A 21739-nucleotide genomic window follows, 5' to 3' on the forward strand; every position below is an offset into this window, starting at 1 on the left:
TACAGGAGTGCAAGAAACATTCCAATTCTGCAGACATGCCAGGGATGTATAAGAATAGCATCTTGCTTAATCAAAAAAAATTACTAGGGCCAGGGATTTAGCTCAGTGGTGCTGTGCCTGCCTTGCAAGCGCAAGGTTCTAAATTTGATCCCTGGTACCAACCCCCCCCCCCAAAAACCAACCCCAATGGGGGTCTAGGCAAAAAACAAAAAACAAATTACTAATTTACTAAGGAATCATGAAGCTTCGAGTTATTTTATTTTATTTTAGTTTTTTGAGGCAGGGTCTCACTATAGTTAAGACTGGCTTGAACTCGCAGTGATCCTCCTGCTTCAGCCTCTTGAGTGCTGGGATTACAGGTGTGCACCACTATGCCAGAGTCTAGTAATTTTAAAGTTTAATCAAAAGTAAAGCATTTGATCCCTGGTACCAAAAAAAAAGCAAAGCATACTTTACAGTAATAAATACCAGCCTACAATTAATTCAAGTGTCTCTGAGTTAACTACTGAACTAGAAGGAAGAACATTAGCCTCAGTTTTCTACTATTATCCACTCGGATTCTAAACTGGCTCTAGAAACTGGCTCCCCAGATGCTAAATCTGCAGATGAAACTGTACTGGGAGGTGCTGCACACACTAAAGATAGCTAAGTGCAAAAATCACATTAAAAATGAGATTCCAGTTAGGAAAAAATGCAAATATACACAGAGAAAAGTAACCTGGCTGACAATTCAGCAAGTGAAAGAATGTCTGAAAAATCCTGGAGGGCAAAATAGGACAGGTACCAACAGCAGCTGGTCACAAGAGTGAAAGAGTAGCAGGAAGTCAGTTCAACCAGGAAAACACACCAACACCCCAGACGAAGAAAAATAAAATGAGAGAGGAAGAGAAAGAATAGGAAACCGGAAATCTTCCAAGGGAAGGGAAGGAATGCTACAGATCTGGGCTATTCCTAAAGACTTGATTTGACAGGAAAATACCAAAACAAAACAAACAAACAAAATCAAACATCCAATTTCCCCCTAGTGGCCTGCAGTTAGAGAGAAATCACTACAGCTTTTTTTTTTTTTTTTTTGGCACGGGGTGGGGAGGCGGGATATCAAACTCAGGACCTTGCGCTTGTGAGGCAGGCACGGTGCCACTGAGCTAAATCCCCGGCCCTGCTATAGCTTTTTAAATTGCATAAATTTTCTTCATCTGCTCAATACTGGTAGTGTCAAGTATTTTGTTTTTGTACTGCGAATCAAACTCAGGGTCTCTCGCTTGCCAGGTAGGTACTGCACCGCCAAGCTACATCCCCGGCCCCTGGTGGTATCAAGTTCTTTATAGATTTATAAAGACCTACTCCAGCACTTCATAACTGATAAGCTCAAAACCCTAATCAGAAATAACTTACACAGGATTTATCCCTTGCTAGCAGAGAGGCCAAATATTTAATATTATCTTCCTTCAAAGAGGTCAGAGCTTTTTTTGGAGGGGCAGTCCTGGAGGCTGAACCTGGGGCCTTCACCACTGCGCTACCACCTCAGCCCTTATTTATGTTTTATTGAGACAGGTTTTTGCTAAGTCACTAAATTGTCCAGTGTGGGCTCAATCTTCATGCCTCCCAAAGTGCTGGGCCTACAGGCATTTGCCACCATGCTCAGCTGCTCAAAGCTTTTAAAATTTAACCCACCCATCACAATACTGTGACATCAGGAAGATGAAATAACCACGTCACAGATGAGAAAAGAAGACCCCAAAAGCCAAATGCAGGTGGAATAATGTATCTGTCTTCAAGGAGTAAACAATGGTTGAGGGCTGGGGATTTAGCTCAGTGGCACCACACCTGCCTTGCAAGCGCAAGGTCCTGAGTTCCATCCCTGGTACAAAAAAAAAAAAAGCAACGGTTGATATATGCACACCCATGTTTATAGAAGCACAGTTACACACGTTTAAATATCATTGTTTCTCTGGTGTGAGAAACTGAAAGTGGAAGTAAAGACTAAAATGTATAATAGATATTGGGAAATGGGAAGAAAATGTTCAAATGGGAAGTAGAAAGAGGGAGGAGGGACAAAGAAAGGGACAAGAAAAAAGTGAAAATAGAAGGAAAAAATGGAAACAAACCTTTTGTACATAGGAAGGGGAGGGGGCATATGGGGAAGGGGAAATGGGACAATATAAAATTTGTTTTTAAATTTCTTAAAAATTAAAAAACAATGGTTGGCAGTCCCCCCCCCCCCCCCCTTCTCCTCCTTCATACAGGATCCTCCTATGTAGTTCTGGCTGGCTTTGAACTCATTATGCAGCCCAAGGTGGGCTTAAACTCCTGAGTGCTAGGATTAAGGCACGTGCCACCATGCCCAACTAGCTAGCTTTCTCTCTTTAGCTGGGACTATAAGGGCCTGCCACCAAGTGCAGGCTTCTTTTTTTTTTGGTACTGGGGATTAAACTCGGGTCCTTGCGCTTGTGCAGCAGGTGGCGAAACCTCTGAGCTAAATCCCCGGCCAAGTCCAGGCTTCTTTAAACACAGAAATATCAACTCCTTCATAAAGTGGTAACAATAAGACAATATATATTTAGAGCTTTCTCCTAGTTAACACCCTAAATCAACATGACTGTTCACTTTCTCTGTATCCTCCAGGACATCTCCTTTTTCTCATTTCTTCCTTTCCCTATCAAAGTTTTTCTTCACTAGAATCTCCCCAGTTCTGGAAGGGAAGGAGAGGAGTATGTAGCTGGATTGGGACCACAGACCCAGAAACGTTTTTTAATTCATCTTCCTGACCTCTTCATATTCCAGGTGAGGAAACTAAGACCCAGAGAGGAGAAAGTTTTTGCTCATTGTTACACCTCACCTCCATCCTGAAGTGATCATAAAGTCCCTAAACAAGATTCAGCCAAATGTGGTGGAACACAACTGCAACCCAGCACTCAGGAGGATAAGGGAGGAAGATTGCAAATTTGAGGCCAGCCTGGGCTACATAGTGACACTCTGCCTCAAACCGACTGCTGGGTGCAGCGGCACATGCCTATAATCCTAACTCTGGGAAGCTGAGGCAAAGAGGAACACAAATTCAAGTCCAGCCTGGGACTTAGCAAGACTCTGTCTTAAAATGAAAAGTAAAATTTAAAAAAATGCTAGAATGTAGCTCAATGTGAAGGCTTTGGGTTCAATCCTCTATTCAGCAAAAAATAAACATAAGACTATATTTAGAAAAGCAAGTTTTCTGGGTCTGGTAGCGCATGGCTGTAATCTCAGCACTCAGGAGGCTGAGGTAGGAGGATTGCTGTGAGTTTGGGGCCAGCCTGGGCTACATACTGGAGTTCAAGGGCAGCATGAACTATACAGTGAGACCCTGTCTCAACCCCCCGCCCAAAAAAAACCACACAAAAATCACCCCCCCAAAACAAGGAAAAGTAACTCTGATTTCAAATTTATTTTGTTTTTTTGAGACAAGGTCTTGCTATGTATTCCAGGCAGGCCTTAAATTTACTATGTGGCCTGCCTACACCGGCCTCAAACTATAGGTAATACTCCTGCCTTAGCATGTGCTTCTATGCCCAGTTCCATTTCAGAAATTTTGATTTTCAAAGTTGATAAATTTACTCTTATTTGAAATGTCTGTTAGATTTCTTTATGGATTTTTTTTGGTACCAGGAATCAAACTCAGGACCTTGTGCTTTCGAGGAAGGCAGCAGAACCACTGAGCTAAATCCCTGGCCCTGGATTTTTTTTTTAAAGACTGGGCTACCTTATTATATTATCCCATAATATCCTGTTTAGAATTAATCATTGTATCATGGTTTTGGGAGTTATACATACAGTACAGACTTACCAACTGGTAAGAAGTAAGAAAGAACTGAGACCTACTTATGGAAAAATCTCCAGGGAAAGAGATGAACAATAAATAACTGTTTACAGCTTTCCAAATGTCACCAGGTGGTCAGACATTCACAAAAATGGGCTGGAAGAAGGTCTTAGGTCCTTATACTTTCACAATCTTTATGCTATCAAAATTAAATACCACAAAACAAACAAAAATACTAAAAAATGGAGAAGATGTATTTCACACATACTTTTCATGAATCTTCAAGACTCGGTGAACTATAGGAATCTCTCTTCCTTCTATTCTAAAAACAACAATTTCCCCCACTCGTATGGGATCTTCAACTCGATTTGTTAGGAAGAGAAGGTCTCCTCTGTGAAATGCAGGTTCCATGCTGCCGCTGAAAGGGAAAGAACAGAACAGCAAAAGGAAAGTAGGAGATTACATTTACTTCCAAAAGTAGACATTGATAAAGTAGCACCTTTATAGTACAGGAGATGCTGTAACAACCCCATCAGCATAAATTAGTGTTATTCTCACATACAGTCTCCTAAGACTAATAAATGATTTTTTTTTTTTTAGTTATAAGCCTTTGCTAAACTAGTTCCATGTCACGCATTACTATTCAAAGAAGCTTAAGTCTTGAAAAGGGCAGTGTTAGTAACTCCTTAACCTTTGAAAATTTCAAATGACAAACAATACAAGAGAATGAACTTTAAAAACACTGCCCTTATTCTCACTTCATCTGAAAACACTAAACATATTCAAATGAAAACTGGATCATCTTCTTTTGCCATTTATAAAGATACAGACCGAGATGACCTTACAGGTTCAAACCAGTGCAGAGGAAAACAGCTCATCAACAGTCAGTACAAAGATAACATTGTGTTATCAATTTATTTTTAAAACAGAAAGAAAATGAAGGACTAGAGCAAAGATTTTTGCTTAAGAATGTCAGAAACCAGGAAAGCATTCAATTTTATGGTAAAGTGAGCAAATGTCTACAGAGCATCCTTCCTCTACCCCACACCAAGTTCTAAAAAGATCTTATATCTGCATCGATATGAACTCTTTTATTCTATGAAGATGAAGCCCTGCAGTGTATTTTCAGGAACTTAGGGCTCCAGTTTTCAAGCACAATAGCTTTTGTAAGAAGAAAACAGACAGGAAATAAAATTAAAAACAGGAATAATGTCAAGGTACAAATATTTTTGAAGACTGTCATCCTTCGATATAAAGGGATAACAGCACATGGTGTTTCCCGGAACTGCTGAACATTGGAACAACCTGGGAAATTTAGCCCAGGGGATATGCCAAACCATTTACATTAGAATGCCTGGGAAAGTGAGGAAGGCATTTTACAACCCCCCCACCCCTCCCACCGCAATGGTGTCACCTGCCTGTAATCCCAGCTACTTGGGAGGCTGAGAAGGGGGGCTGATTTGAGCAAAGGAGTTTGAGACCAATCTGGGGAACAAAGTGTGGCTCTGTCTCAAAATAAAAAATAAACAAAAAAACCAAATAGCCAGGCATGGTAGTGCAGGCCTGCAATCCTAGCACTCTGGCAGGCTGAGGCAGTAGGACTGCAGGTTCAAGCCCAGCCTGGACAACTTAGTAACCCTGTCTTAAAATAAAAATAAAAAAGGCTGGGGATGTAACTCTGTGCAAAGGCCCTGGATTCCATCCCTAGTACTAGGGAAAAAAAATCCCTGATGATTCTATTGTACAACAAAATTTAGAAACTACTAGGAATGTAGATTTAGTGCAATTTTTATTCTCTTTTTTATTATTTATTTATTTATTATTATTTTTTTTTTGCAATTTTTATTCTTAAAGCTTTTGTTAGTTTCTCACAGGGCAGCAAGTGCTCTTTTTCAGAAGGTATTCAGTTTGAAGATGGACCGTTGTTTGACAATTACAGAAGATTATTTTAGACACAAACTTTTCAAGTTTTTACTTTAATTCTTTTTTTTTTTTTGGTACCGGGGATCGAACTCAGGTCCTTCCACTTGCGAGGCAGGCGGCAGAACCACTGAGCTAAATCCCCGGCCCTTTACTTTAATTCTTTAAAGCAGCAATACTTTTTCTTCAAATAAAATCATATTTGAAAAAGTATATAAAAACAGGTAAGCCAGGTGTGGTGATGCACACCTGTAATTCCCCACTTGGGAGGCTGAAGCAGGAGGATCCAGTGAGTTGGAGGTCAGACTGGGTTACAGAGTGAGTTCAAGGCCAGCCTGAATTACACAGTGAGACTCTGACTCAAAACAAAACAAAACAAACCAGATAAAAGCTGACTTGCTCTGATTAAATCATCTTTATTGAGCATTTACTGTATGCAAAGTGCTATTTTAAGGTTTTTCTTTTCTTTTCTTGGCAGTAATGGGCATTGAACCCAGAGGTGCTCTACCTTTAGGCTACATTCCCAGCCTCTTTTACTTTGAGATAGGGTCTAAACTGCCCAGGCTGGCCTTAAACTTGGGCTCCTCCTGCCTCAGCCTTCTGTGTAGCTAGGATTACTCTACTTATGCTAAAAATAATCTTCAAACCAACTCTATGATGTAGGTAGTACTATTATTCCAGCTAACACACAAGGAGACTGAGCCTGACAAGGGCTAAAGTTGCACATAAATAAAATGATACAAGTTGGGCCAGGAATTTAGCTCAGTGGCGCTGCACCTACCTTGCAAGTGCAAGGTCCTGACTTCGATCCCCGGTACCAAAAAAAAAGATACAGGTGAGATTTGAACCAGGGGAATCAGGGGAATCAGTAGATTTGAACCAGTAGAATCTACTGTCACTGTGCTAAACTGTCTCTGAGCCACTGCAGAATTTTAGGCAGGGAAAACCATAACTGTGTATGTACCAGAGATCCTTTCAAAAGCTATTACACAAAAGACACTCTGTACTTGGTAAGTTAATGAGCAAACTGGAAAATATGAGAGTAGACCGGGAGACCAGCTGTTCAGGTATTATAATAATAGAATACTTGGTCATTATAATTGAATACTTGTTAACTATTGAAAATGTTATGTAAAACTCTTTATAAACATGGATATACACAAATAATAAGAAAAATAGAGGATGCACATACATAATTACTTCAAATATGTAAAAAATGTACATGAAAAGGAGACTAAAATGTTAATAGTGATTATATCTCAGAATTATGGGTAATGGTATCATCTAGACTTTTTGTGTGTTTTCTACATTTCCTCTAATGAAAATATATTAACTTTTTCTGATTATAAAAGCATTTCTTTAAAGGTCACTACAATAGTGCACGCAGGAAATGATGAGGACCTAAAATAGAACAACAGGGAGAACAACTAATGTGCTAGAATGGAGAGAGAGAAAATAACAAAATTGGCCAAATAGGTAGAAGGGAGAATAAAGAATGCCTTCTTGGTTTTTAACACTGGCAATTATAGGGGACCCTAGAGTTACAACCAGCCTGACGTACAAACAACTTGGGTTATGACCAGAATTTGAGTTTTAACTTAAGACCAAAGTCTTGAGTTATGATCTAAATGCCGGCCACTTGTGCTTCCAGATGGTCTCAGATACAGGTTTAACCCTTAAAGAGTTCTGGAAGGAACATTACAACATTGTTTCCTGTGTGGGGCTGAGAAATCCTGGGGTAGTGTCTCTCTACGGCACTGAGATCTGCCTGTGTACAGAAGAGACTTTGAAGACTTGTAGAGGAGCCTGAGCCTTCACTGACCAACCTGAGTTACAACCAGCCCTGGGGAACAAAGTGAGTTTGTAAGTCAAAGGCCCACTGTAAGCAGGTCATAGTGATAGTGACAGAAATAGAAGAGAAAGATTCTGAGTAAAAGAGATGAATTTCACTTTTATTAATGTAATGTCGCATGCCTGGTCAACATCCAGAACAAGTGAACACGAGTGGCTACACTTCAGGAAAGAAAGGGTGGTGAGAAACAAAAAGTCGAGGCAGTAGGATCCCAAGTTCAAGCCCAGCCCAGGCAACTCAATGAGACCTTGTCCCAAATAAAAATAAATACATAAATGGCTAGGGGTGTGGCTCAGTACCAAGGCCACAGGGTCAGTCCCCAGTATCCACCCCCCAAAGAAACAAAAAGATTTAGGAATTTAGAAATAGAGGGCAATTAAAAACATATACAAGTTATGTAGTGAGAGGACCATTTAAAAGTTTCATTGTTATTAATTTTTTTTTTTTGGGGGTATCGGGGATCCAACTCGGGTCCTTGTGCTTGGCAGCAGGCGGTGAAACCACTGAGCTAAATCCCCGGCCCCTTGTTATTAATTTTTTGAGGGTATGGTGCTGGGGACCAAACCCAGACCCAGGGCCTTGAGCATGCTGGACAAGCACTCTACCACTAAGCTACACCCTTTGCCTGAGAGGACTATTAAAGGAATAAACTGGGGAAAACTTTTTAAACATTAAGTAAATTACAAAAGGACTTCCTATGAGCACCTGGTTAAATTATACTTTCAAATTTAATGTATCCATCATGACAAATTTAATTTTTTTTAACTGACAAAAACTGTACATATATACGGGGTACCATGTGATGTTTTCACACACATGTTATACAATGTTTAAATTAGGGTAAATATATCTATCTCTTCAAATATTTATCACTTCTTTGTGGTAAAAACATTCAAAATCCTTTATTCTTGCTTTTTTGAAATATATAGTACATTACCATTACTTATAGTCAACCCATCATGTAACAGAACACTATAACTTATTCCTTATAACTAGAATTTAGTACTCATGGACTATAGTACTCATGTACTATAACTTAATACTTTCCCCACCCCTCCTGTCCCCTCCTGTCCTAGGTAGCCAGCATTCTCCTCTTAAGAGGGATCATATGCTATTTGTCTTTCTGTGCTCTGCCCTTCTTTTTGGTGGTAGTACTGGGGATTGAACCCAGGGCCTTTACTCCAAGCAACATCTTCAGACCTTGTATACTTTTTATTCTGACACACAGTCTTACCAAATCATAAGTTCCCCATATAGGGCTCAAACTTGCAGTCTTCCTGCCTCAGCCTCCTGAAGTGCTAGGATTACAGGTGTGCATTATCATGCTATGGTCAACTTATTTTATGTAACATAATGACTACCCGGTCCATTATATTGTTTCAAATGACAGGATTTAATCCTTTTTTGGGCTGAATAGTATTCCATGGTTTATAGGTGTATCACATGTTCTTTATCTATTGGTTATTTGATGGACACTTAGGTTGTTTCCATTTCCTGGCTAATGTGAATAGTGCAGCAATAAACATAGAGTGCAGGTGTCATCTCAACATACTGATTTCATTTCCACTGGATGTACACCCAGTAATGGGACTGCGGGATCATATGACAGTGCTACTCTTAATTTTCTGAGGAAGAAAATTTTAGAAGTTACATAAAATACAGGCTAATTTTTTTTTTTTTTTGGTACTGGGGATCGAACTCGGGACCTTGTGCTTATGAGGCAGGCGGTGGCACCACTGAGGTAAATCCCTGGCCCTAGGCTAGTATTTTTAATGAACTTCAGCTCTATAAAGGGGAAAAGTCAGTTTTAAATGTTATCTGAAACTTAAGTCAATAAAATAAATATGAAAGTACTTGTCCTTATTCCCAAGGTTTCACAAAAATCCTAAAGCGCCTTCTGTCAGCATGATCCTCTGAGGCACATTTGGTTATAGGTAAAAATTATATTCCTTTAAGTTTCACAAAACCCTGGCCAGGTAAAACCTACCTGGCCACCCTATCCCATAAAGTTGCACCTTTCTCTAAAGACAGCTCTTCCTTCCTCTTGACCAGGTTCTCCCCTAATACTGATTGCTCTTAATTTCCTTGCTTTCTTGGCAATCAGAAGAACTTAGTATACAAGTACCCTTGCTAAGCCAGGTGACGTAGTGCCCACCTGTAATCTCAGCAATTGGGAGGGTGAGCCAGGAGGATCCCATGAGTTCAAGGCCACCCTGGGCTACATGGTGAGTTCAAGGCCAACCTGAACTACACAGTGAGACCCTGTCTCAAAAAACCCAAAAAACTTGCTACCAGTTAATTTAGTCCAAATATCACTTTTATGTACCAACTAATAGTACATATATTCTGTAAGTTTGCTACATTCAGGATTCCAATGTTTTGAGCAAGTCCTCTTGTCTAATTCTATTAAATCTACCACCGCAGGTTACAGGTCCATTGTCCTTTGTTATGGCTTTTGTCTAGCGGTCCTCCCAAAGTCTCATGCAGTTGTAGACAGGGCTTTTTCAGAGGTGGCTGAATCTAGATTGTGTGATTGGTTCATGGTGATGCTAGGATTAAGGGTGGGTGATTACTAAATCAGACTGCTGATTGGTTTGGCACAACCCTAATCCTGGTAGCCTAGATGCAATTTTGTCTTATCTCTTGCTTACTTTGCCACCTTCTGCCCGCCATGAACTGTTTCTCCTCTGTGATGCCTGTCTGCCATGCTACCCTGGCTTGGAGCCAGCCGATTATAGACTGAAACCTCTGCAATCTGTGAGCTAAATAAACCTCTCCTCCCTTAACTTGTGGGTTTTGGGTATTAGGTTCCAGCAGTAAGAAAAGTAACTAGGACATCCTTCAATATCTGCCCTGAGGGAATTCTACCTGAAATGACCCTAGAAGAATCTCTTCCAGAAGCCTCCCCAGGCTCTCTCTCTATTCCTTTTCTCCAGAGTGCCAATTAGTGTGGCTTCTTTATCTGACAGAAATCAAAGCTTCCACTGAATAAGATGAGGAACTTAGGGCCACATATTTTATTTTTTGCTGTTGGGTTTTTTTTTTTTGGTACTGGGTATTGAACTTAGGACCTTGAACTTGCAGGGCAGGCACAGTGCCACTGAGCTAAATCCCCAGCCTTGTTGGTTTTTATTTTGAGGCAGGGTCTCACTATGTAGTTCAGGCTGGCCTTAAACTCACTATGTAGCCTAGCCTGGCCTCAAACTTGCGGTGATCCTCCTGCCTCAGCCTCCCAAGTGCTGAGATTACAGGCATGCATCACCACACTGAGTTCTAGAAAGGATTTGAAATAGAGTATTAACCACAAAATAAGACAGTGCTATGATGGTTCAATAAGATAACCATATGGCAAATTCTCCAAAAATGAGTTGCTAGGGGCTGGGGATTTGGCTCAGTAGTTTCACCACCTGGTGCGCAAGTGCAAGGACTGGAGTTCAATCCCTAGTACCAAAAAAAAAAAGAGTTGCTAAATTAGGTTTTAAAATTACAATGTATGAGGGCCGGGGATTTAGCTCAGTGGCACCGCACCCCCTCACAAGCGCAAGGTCCTGAGTTTGACCCCCAGTATCAAAAAATAAATATATAAAAATAAAACATATGATTGAAAAAATAGGGAAGGAGGCAGAGTAAAGAAAAAAAATTCAGTATTATTTGTCACCTTATGAGACAGTACTAATACCTTCAAAATTCCTGAAGTCTAGTTTAGAAGTAATTAGTAAGGCTTCTGAATTAACACTGAGGACATGCTGCAGTAAAACTCATTTGTGGAGGTACTATAAAATCTAATGAACTAACAATACCAGGCCTGGTGTATCAAAGTGAGCAGTGTAAGACAGAAGAATTTCAGGAAAATAAAGTGCAAGGAAACATTTTTTTATGGGATGAACCAAAAATAAAGCTCTCCTAGTAACCTTTTTATGGAAAGGTCATAGGCCTTTTGGGGCTCTGATAGGGTGCATCTAACAAGGTTGAAAATTTCTCACAATTGAGAAGTACTAACTAATTTTCTCCCAGGCCCACTTCTGAGAAAGAGTAGTTTCTAAGGGACTGACATGCTAGTCACTCAGTATCTCAATTTTCCTCCAAGCAATGCCATGCAATTCCATGCCTTGAAAAGAAAAATTAATTATTACCTGAGCACCACTACAATTGGACTTTCACTTCCAGTTATTACCATTAACCCCTTCCAGATCATTAGTGCCGAGGAGACAATCATTCCAAAATTTAGGACTTGATAATACAGCTGTAGGAACAAAAGAGAAGAAATCAGATCCACCATTCTCCCCCCCTCAGAAAAGCAACAAGAGCAGTATCTAAGTTTCAGGTGGAACTCAGGGCAGCTGAAGTCCTGAGACATTCTTTTTTTTTTTTAACTTTCTTTTTTTTTTGGTACTGGGGATTGAACTCGGGTCCTTCTGCTTGCAAGGCAGGCAGCGCAACCACTGAGCAAGATCCCTGGCCCTCCTGAGACATTCTTTAAAATATTTTAATAATTAAACCATCACCTCTCAGAACAGCCCTCTTTCTCTCACTGACAGTTCCCCTATACTCTGCTTTATCTGCTACACCACCAGCTACATTTAGGCATTAAATTAATATTTCCAAAACTTTTCACATAAATTCTTTCATTTGGGCTTCACAACCATCCAGCTTCAGTTCACATCAAGCTACATAACAGCCAATGTAATGGATCTCAGATTTTAAAACCTTCTAGTACGTAATTTTCTCCAGTAGTTATAACCACAGGATAGTCAACATTTAACTCCATGCCCTCATTTACAGTTGAGAAAATCTGACTCAGAGAAGAGACTTCATCAAAGTCCTGCAGCTCCTGAGTCACATGACTTTACGACCAGCCCCCCCCCCCCCCGATTCTTTGTGGAGCTCCTTGCAACACCCAATGGGTCAACATCTGTTCAGGTTGACTGGGGGTGGAGGTGGGGGTGGGCAGAAGATTGCCAACTCTGAGGAGCCGGAACATCTTGAAGATGGGATGTTTTGCCAACTCTAGCAGAGATGGGTCTTACAAGGGGGAAAACAAGGAAGCTTCCTAAGGGATAATCAGATAAAAATTATTCAGCCAAACTGTCACCATCCCTATAACCTGCCTTGCTACTTAAACATCTGTGCTCAGCAGAAATCTATGCCTTTGTTCTTCCTCAATAAATCTGGGAGTTTGAGTCAGTTTGGGGCTCCATTTTGGTGGGGTCCCCTGACCCTCCTCAAAGATATTCTTTGCCTCTCATGTTTTTCACTCATCTCTCTATGAGGGTTTGCTGGCCCGAACCCAGCATTCTTCAACGTGTAACTTCCACTACTCCACAAATTCTGTCATAATGTCAATAAGCAGACACAATCCCAGACAGGCATTTCGATTGAGGGAAATAATGTAAGCTAAATATGTTGGGCCAAGACTGGAAAATGGGTACAAGCAGAAAAGGATGGCTAGACAGCACAGCAAACAGTTCCAGTTCAAGGCAAAAGAGAATGATGCTGGCCACTGTGCTATTTGCAGGTGGCCTGCCCTCATTCTGTAGGGCGTGCTTCTGTTCCTACTTTTACTTGGCCCAAACTCACTCTGCAGAGCCTATTTCTTTTCTAACTTTAATAAAACTTTGCTACTGCTTAAAAAGAAAAAGGTGCTTAAAAAGTACTGGTAGAAATCTGAAATCCTGTATTAAGGTCAGATTATGGAAAACTTTGCCAGGCATCCACACCTGTAATCCCAGGACTCTGGCTGACGTAGGACTGCAAGTTCCAGGCCTGCCTAGGAAACTTAGTGATACAGTGACATCTATCTTTAAAAGGGAGGAATTAAAAACAATAAAAGGTGGGGGTAGGTTGGGGAGGTACTTTAGCGTAAGGCTCCGGGTTCAATCCCCAGTACCAAAAAAAAAAAAGATCCTTAAACGTAGGATTGAAAATATAGGCCTGAGAACCGGGGATTTAGCTCAGTGGTTTCGCTGCCTGCTGATCTGCTGTGCAAGTGCAAGGATCTGAGTTTGATCCCCAGTACCGGAAAAAAAAAAAAAAAAGAAAGAAAATATAGGCCTGAAAAAACATTCACAATATACTTTAAAGTAGAAAAACCAAAGTTTCAAAAATACATACAAGATAAGCTCATTTTCACTATTTTAAAAAATATAGAAGCTAGGCAGGAAGATCACAAGTTCAAACCCAACCTGGGCAACTTAGTGACTTACCAAGAGCCTGTCTCAAAATAAATAATAAAAAAGGGCTGAGGGTGTAGCTCAGGGCAAAGGCTCTGGGTTCAATCCTAGGACTGACTAAAAAAGGAAAAAAAAAGAATTAAATAAACTAACTATATTAGTGGTTATGAGATAGGAGACTAAGATGTGGGAGGCCCGGGGATTTAGCTCAGTGGCACTGCGCCTGCCTTGCCAATACAAGGTCCTGAATTCAATCCCTGGTACCAAAAAAAAAAAAAGTCACATATGAATTATTGTTGGAAATAAAGGAGTAACCAACATTAAAAAAATTAAAAAAAAAAAAGATGTGGCAAAGCTAGCTGGGGAAGCAGGCCCAATCTGTTAATTAAAAGATCCCAGAACATATATATGCAGAACAATTCCCAAAGCCCTGCAGGTGGGCTTCTTGTGAGAACTCAAGCAATAGGATGGTTTCCAAAAGGATGGCCTGGACCAGACATCAGCCTGAGATGTGGGATCCTGGCACTGCCTCTCAGGACCCATATGAAGTTCTTGTGGGTTTCCTTGAGATTTGGATGGTATAAAAGGACACAGGTGCCAAGAAGAGCTTGCTATTGTGGCTTTCCTCACGCTAGCCCACCCTGCATCCTTCTGGGTGTACAGTATACCTGGCAAAGTCACAGTTCAGTTTCTGGCCTCGGTCATTAACAGATTTTTCCTTAGAACCTAACTAAAAATTGTTTGCAGAAACCCCCGCAATTTCTCAGAAACCACAAATATCCTTGCAATTGTTTTTTTTAGCAGGAGGTTTGCAAGTAGCCAATCTAAAAGCATTATTCAGTTCTCCTTGCTGCTGACTGGCTGCTGCCCTGTAACCCACCTCTGGCAGATGCATCAGCATTCCTGCATCATAACAAGTTGCTGTACCAAGTGTAGCTACCTCAAGTATTCTGGATTTGTTCTTCTTCTTTTTTTTTTTTTTCCTTTTGGTACCGGGGATTGAACTTGGGTTCTTGCGCTTGTGCAGCAGGAGGCAAAACCACTGAGCTAAATCCCCAGCCCATGGATTTGTTCTTCTTAAAGCTCTAAGATCCCTGAGATGCCACCAAAATGCCCTGCACATTCTAAAGCCTTTATTAATACAGTATTTTATTAAATTAAATTACATAACTGCAGGAGACAGCATATTTAGGGGTTTTTTTGGGGGGGGGGTACCGGAGATTGAACTTGGGACCTTGGACTTGGGAGGCAGGCAGCAGCACCACTGAGCTAAATCCCCAGCCCTCAGGGTTTAAACTATAAAAATAGACATTTATAGGCATTTTTCTGACCATATCTGAAATTCGCTGTTTTTCACAATTCATGGGTACTTTAGGAACTCCAAGAAGTCTGGGGATTCACTATACTTTTATCTTGTTTTTTTCCTCTTTTACTGTGCCCAAGCTGGCTCTCCAGAGCCAGTTTCTCCTTCACTCTTCACTTTTACCCTTTTTTTTTTTTTTTTTCTGATGCTGGGGATTGAACTCAGGATCTTGCTCTCGCCAGGCAGACATGGTGCCACTGAGCTAAATTCCTGGCCACTTTTACTTTTTAAAATAAACTTTGTCACTGCTTTTTGCTTACTGCATTTGATTCTTTGTTTGAGGTAAGAACCTGGACTCCAACTCCAGAAGGAGATACAAGCACCAAAAATCTCAGGAATGATTATTTGGCAATCCATTTTTATTTGTTTTTTGGTGGTTTTTTTGTACCAAGGATCGAACTCCAGTCCTTGTGCTTGTGGGGCAGGTGGCGGAACCACTGGGCTAAATCCCCAGCCCCTGGCAATCCACTTTTAGAAGGAGCTACCCAGTAACAGTTACATGTAGGAGCATGATATGTATTATGCATTTTCATTTCATTGCTTATCCATACTTCCTACTTTTTAAATCAATTTTTCTATCAAAATATTACATACATAAATATATAATAACAGTAATATTCTAGCCATGGGAGGTCATCTACAGTAAACATTTTCATGTCTTGTAGCGATTTCTTCTGGTGTTTACCCTCATGTTTCAAAAAACTAATTGTTTCTCCTGTTTCATAACAAGCAGTTAATAGATACTCTACATTTATGATGATGAATTCAGAGTTCTTGCATCATTTTCTATTTTTTCCCTACTATTAATCTATTTTTCCTCAAGACTGAAAAATTATCATTTATTTTTATAAATGAAGGTAATATCTGGAAGGATACATAGGAAATAGAGACAGTGGCTGTCTCTGGGAAGAGGAACTAAGTCAGATAGAAAAAAAAGCACTATATTACTAGTTTATTTGTGTTGAAAAGAGTCATGTTATTATGTTTCTTTTTTATGAGTTTTTTTGGTTTTTGTCTTGTACTCTGAGTTAACCACTTTGAAGATAATGATATGAAAGTGTTTTGTTTTTTCATAAAATAAAAAAGATTAATAAAACACACCTGACAGGTGTGGTGGTGCACACCTGCAGTCCCAGCCCTTGGGAGGCTGAGGCAAGAGGATTGCTGAGAGTTTGAGGCCAGCCTAGGCTACATAATGAGTTAGGCCAGCCTGACCTGCATAGAGACTCTATCTCAAAACAAACAAACAAACAAAGAATAAATAAATAAAACACACACCCAGTGAATTATCTTTTTTAAAAAAAATGTAGCTTCACAGGGCATGGTGGTACATACCTGTAAGACCAGGAGGTTAAGGTGGGAGGATCCCTGTGAGTTCAAGGTCAGCCTGGGCTACATAGTGAGATCAGCTTGAACTACAAAGCAAAACTCTGACTTACAAAAAAAAAAAAAAAAAGTTGCTTTGTGTTTTTTACAATTTTTACTATACGCAAGTATCACCTATTCAAAAATAAACTGCTTAGGGGCTGAGGATGTAGCTTAGTGACCCTGCACCTGCCTGGCAAGCACAAGGTCCTGAGTTTGAGTTCCAGTACCAAAACCAAAACAAACAAACAAAAAAAACCAACCCACAAAATGCTTAGGGAGTTGAGGGTACAATTCAGGGTTCAATCCATAGCACACACACATCTAAATGAAAGAAGCCAGGGCCAGAGATTTAGCTCAGTGGTTCTGCTGCCTGCCCTGGAAGCACAAGGACCTGAGTTCGATCCCTGGTACCAAAAAAAAAAAAAGTTATGAGAAAAGAAAGAAGCCAGCCCATATGTACACCTGTAACCCTAGCACTTGGGAAGATGAGGCAGGAAGATCACAAGTTTTAGGCCAGCCTGGACTACATAGTGAAATCTTGTCTCAAAAACCAAAATAACAAAAAAGCTGTTTTGGTTTATTTTGTTCAGTTCATGCTAATGGCCAGAACACTATCTGACATCCCAATGAAGTAATGTCTTCCACAGCAGGACAAAAAAGAAAGAAAGCAAAGGAAAAAACACTTTTTGTCAGGCACAGGTGTAAATATTTGCTGTCCTGTGAAAAATGGAGTAGTGTGAGCATGTGATTATCTAAACCACTTACAGTGAGAAAACAGGCACAGAGAGTATATAATGAGGCACTCGGCTGCACAGCTATGGCAGTCAAGAGCAGCAACTACTATGACTCAGGCCTCCTACATTTCATGTCTGCATGATGATGACTTTTCAAAAGAGAAAAACTTTTTTTCATTCAGATGATTGAAATGAGGAAGTGGAACAGGAATTGACAAAATAGGGAATGAGCTGGTAAGAAGCAATCACGGCCAACCAGAGGACAAATGGTCAGGAATTCAGCTTCGACTCCATTTTCCAAACTTCTCATGCTAAAAACATCAACAGCACCAGTTAGGACAACAGACTTTGGCCCCAGTCTACAGCCTCTAAGGGAAGGGTTGTACAATTCCAAAGAAACTACAATATATGGTTCCATGATCCCTAATTCAGTCATTTAGCAGGGCAGATGTGTTTTAAAATTCAGAATCAGCCCAATTTTGAAAAGCTAATACCCACATGTACCATGTATACATAAAACTTAATTCAATCACATTTAAGATTTCTGCCACAAGCAGGGTATGGTGGTATACACCTATAATACCAGCTACTAGGGAGGCTGAGACAGATCACAAGTTTGAGGCCACTCTGGGCAAATGACAACCCATCTCAAAATAAAACTTAAAAAGGTCTAGGGGTCTAGCTGAGTGGTAGAGAACCTGCCTAGCATGTGTGAGGTCCTGGGTTTGATCCCCAGTACTGGGAGAAAAAAATTCTGCAGCAAAAAATAAAAATCCACAGTGAAATAAAACTGAAAATAGTCACATACCAATCAATGCAAATCTGTTTTGTTGAGGAAAACTTTCCATTTTCAGAGTGTTATGGTTGAGCCTCATGTGCTGATAGGTGCGGCTTTTGGGAGGTGACTGGATCATGGGGGTATGATAGTCATCAGCAGATTAGTCTGCTGAGAAGTTCACAGCTGTGATGTTAAGAGGTGGAGCCAGGTTGGAGGAGGTGGGTCACTGGGATCATGGCCAGGAAGGGCCATCTCACTTCCTCCATGTTCTCTCTCTCTCTGCTTCCACCAAAGCATGAGGTGTTTCTCCTCTGCCATGATGCCCTTCCTTGGAGGCAGCCAACTATGGACTGAAACTTCTACAAACTGTGAGCCAAAATAGTTTTCCTCCTCAGAATTGTGGGTGTCCGATATTGTGTCTCAGCAACAAGAAAGTAAGAAGAGCTGGCTGTAGAACTGTCAGAGAACAGTTACCTAACATCAAGTAAGATACAGTAACTGCACTTTGCTTTCAGACATGATCTAGCCATGCTGCCCAGGCTGCCTATGAACTCCTGGGCTCAAGTGCTCTCTCTGCCTCAGTTCCTGGAGTAGCTGGGACCATAGGAGTACACCATGATGCCTGGCTTGACTGTCTGTTTGTCTTGTCTCTGTCTCTCTCTCTCTCTCTCTCTCTCAGCAATGCATGGAACCCAGGGCCTTCATCACACTAGGCACGTACTCTATCGCTGAGCTATCTGCTCAGGCTGATAACTGCTCTTTAAAAGAAAAACAAATGACTTAGAATTTATGATTTCCTATGTTTACAAGGTCACCGTTATTGCCCTTGTATTTCCCCTTGTCCTTATGCTCAGACACGTCCTATTATATTTACTATAAAATCATAAGGTAGAATTTATCTAATCATCAAGGTCATCCTCTTCATTTTTACCACAGACAGGAGTTGAAAGCCCTGGGCTGAGGAACTGATTGTTTCTTAAATGCTGTCCACTTGTGCAGTGTGCTAAGTCAGTCTATGAGCTGAAGCCTAGATAGAAGCACATTATTTGCTAAAACAAGTTATCTGAGCCAAGCGTGGAGGGTTCTACTTGTTTCCCTTTTTTCCTCCCCTTTTCCTGCCAGCAATCTTGCTCAAAAGTCAAACACAGTCCTGAGCCCCTGTTCTCTTTACTACTAAGTCTGAATGCTTAGGAATGTATAGTATCAGAAAAAGTGCTGCATCTCTGTGACACTGGCAGAAACAAGGTGGCAGCTATGTAACCTCACACCATTTAGCCACATAGGCTGACAATAAGATGTTATGTCAGCCGGGCCGTGCAGCACACACCTGTAATGCCAGGCGGGAGGCCGAAGCAGGAGGATCACAAGTTCGAGTGCAACCTGGGCAACTTGGTGAGACTCAGCCTCAAAATTTAAAAAGGCCTGGGTGCCAGGTGTGGTGGTGCACTCCTGTAATCCCAGCACTCAAGAGGCTGAGGCAAGAGGATTGTTGCCAGTCTAAGGCCAGCCTGGGTTACACGGTGAGACCCTGTCACAGACAGACTGAAAGACAGTCAGACAAATAGCTGAGAATGGGAAGGTCCTGAGTTCAATCCCTAGACCCGCAAGACAAAAAACAATGTTGAGAGACACATGTAGAATAACAACCAGAGAACTGAAGAGCCCTGTTCTCTTTTTCTAAGAAGTGATGAAAATGGTAGGTTCCTCAATACTCCAGGTAAAACTAGGAAAGAGCCAGGCATCATGGTGCAAAACTGTAATCCCAGCACTCGGGAGGCTAAGGCAGGCAGATTCCAAGTTTGACGCCAGAGTGGGCTATATAGTCATACCCTGTCTAAAAAATAACAAATAAAAAAATAAGACCAACCAAAGCTCTATATAATAGTTCTCAGTAGGTATAGCATGAGGATTTGTGTATACTACTTTTTCTTTTTTAGGAAATAAAGTGTGGAACCTTTCTCAAGAATACCATGACTAGGATAATCTACAGTACAATTTATAATCTACTTGGCTGGGCATGGTGGTGCATGTCTATGAACCTAGCACTCAGGAGGCTGAGACAGGATCATCACTGGGAGTTTGAAGCCAGCCTGGACTACATAGTTAGATCCTGTCTCAACAAACAAACAAAAATTTATATTACATAGCCATATGTATGTGTGTGGGTGTGTATACATATATAGCTTACTCTATATAACATGCATCAAGAGGGCTGGAGATGTAGCTTAGTAGCACCGTGCTTCCTGGCAAGTGCAAGGTCCTGAGTTTGATCCCCGGTACGGAAAAAGAAAAAACAAAACAAAACCCCAAAACAAAAACATATGTCAAGAAACTAAGAAAAACCTAAAACAGAAAATCAAGCAAAATAAAAGCAGACAATTTTAAGTACTATAATCTACCAGACTCCAATCTGGAAGTTAAGTTCTGCATACACATTTATTACAGTCATTAAATAAACTATTATGTCACCTATTGTCCGTAATAGTATCTGCAGAGAAATCTCCTTTGTGTGAATTAGTGTTGCCACTGACTTTCTTTTCTTTTTCCTTTAGTTTTCTTATTACTAGTTTTAGCATGGTTTTTGTCTATTTTTATAGTATTTTGTCTTGATATTTATTTATTTATTCTTGTTTTTCTGAGACAGGGTCTTGCTATGCAATTCAGGCTGGTTTTGAACACATTATGTAGCCCAGGCTGGACTCCAACTGGCAGCAATCCTCCTGCCTCAGCCTCCTAAGTGCTGGGATAATAGTCATACACCACCATGCTTAGCTGTCTATCTTCATGTTTAAAGTACATTTTTTCCCCAGGAAATACAATTGGGCTTTCTTATCCAATTGAACAACATACTACCTTTTAGTATACTATATACTGTCTTTTAAGTGTGGTCTTCAGGTCACTTACATTTTTTTTTTTGGTACTGGGGATCGAACTCAGGACCTTGCACTTGCAAGGCAGGCGACAGAACCACTGAGCTAAATCCCTGGCCCTGGGTTCCTTACATTTTATGTCTGTGGATAGGATTGGGCTTAAGTCTAACATCTTTGTTTTTCAGCAAATGTACAGACACAAATGAGGGTCAATTCACATTGAAAAAGAAGTAAGCTGATCACCAGCATTTCACAATGCTAAATGTACAAAATTTAGCTACAAAATATACGAAGTGTAGTGATAAAATTGCAAGGAAAAAGAGGCAAAACCATAGATATAGTCAGAAATTACAAAACTCTCAGTAATTAATATAGCAACAGGACAGAAAATCAACAAGGACATAAAAGATTTGAACATTTCCAGCAAACTTGAGTTAAGTGATATTTACAGAATACTCGGCCCAACAACAGCAGACACATTCACCAGCAGATACACTTGGAGTCCTTTTAAGTTGACACAAAACAAATACCTAGGTAAATTATCAGCACCACAAAACAAACGTCAGTAACACATCATAAATTATATTCTCAGATTATAATGGAATGAAAATAGAAATCAGTAAGTAAAAGACACCTGAAAAATACTCCAACTATTTGAAAAATCAAATGACACACTGCTGGATAACCAATGGCAAAAGAAGTGGCCGGGCATTTAGCTCAGTGGTTCCACTGCCTGCCTCGCAGGCACAAGGTCGAGTTCGATCCCTGGTACCAAAAAAAAAAAAAAGTAATCAGAATTGGTATTTTGAATTGACTAAAAATAAAAATACAACAGTAAAATTTGTGGGATACACCTAAACCAGTACACACAGAGGATTCTCACAACCTTAG

At 40.5% G+C, this 21739-nt stretch overlaps 1 protein-coding gene across 4 annotated transcripts in view; it reads right to left on the reverse strand.

The window, feature by feature from the left end:
* The window catches only part of Sec11a (SEC11 homolog A, signal peptidase complex subunit), a 38343-nt gene that overhangs the window by 10347 nt on the left and 6257 nt on the right, over window positions 1–21739 (reverse strand). For 3 of the 4 annotated variants that reach the window (XM_004852829.3, XM_021264862.2, XM_087188449.1), the window contains exons 2-3: window positions 11699–11808; window positions 4062–4211 (exon numbers count right to left, since the gene is read on the reverse strand). In XM_004852829.3, the coding sequence (XP_004852886.1) occupies window positions 4062–4211; window positions 11699–11808 (260 nt within the window). The remainder of the gene's footprint in view (window positions 1–4061; window positions 4212–11698; window positions 11809–21739) is intronic. The other variant, XM_087188450.1, reaches the window with a different exon arrangement.

Source organism: Heterocephalus glaber, unplaced genomic scaffold, assembly GCF_053883595.1.
Source record: "Heterocephalus glaber isolate CG9 unplaced genomic scaffold, H.glaber_assembly_v1.0 deba00001531, whole genome shotgun sequence".
In the NCBI taxonomy this organism is placed as follows: domain Eukaryota; kingdom Metazoa; phylum Chordata; class Mammalia; order Rodentia; family Bathyergidae; genus Heterocephalus; species Heterocephalus glaber.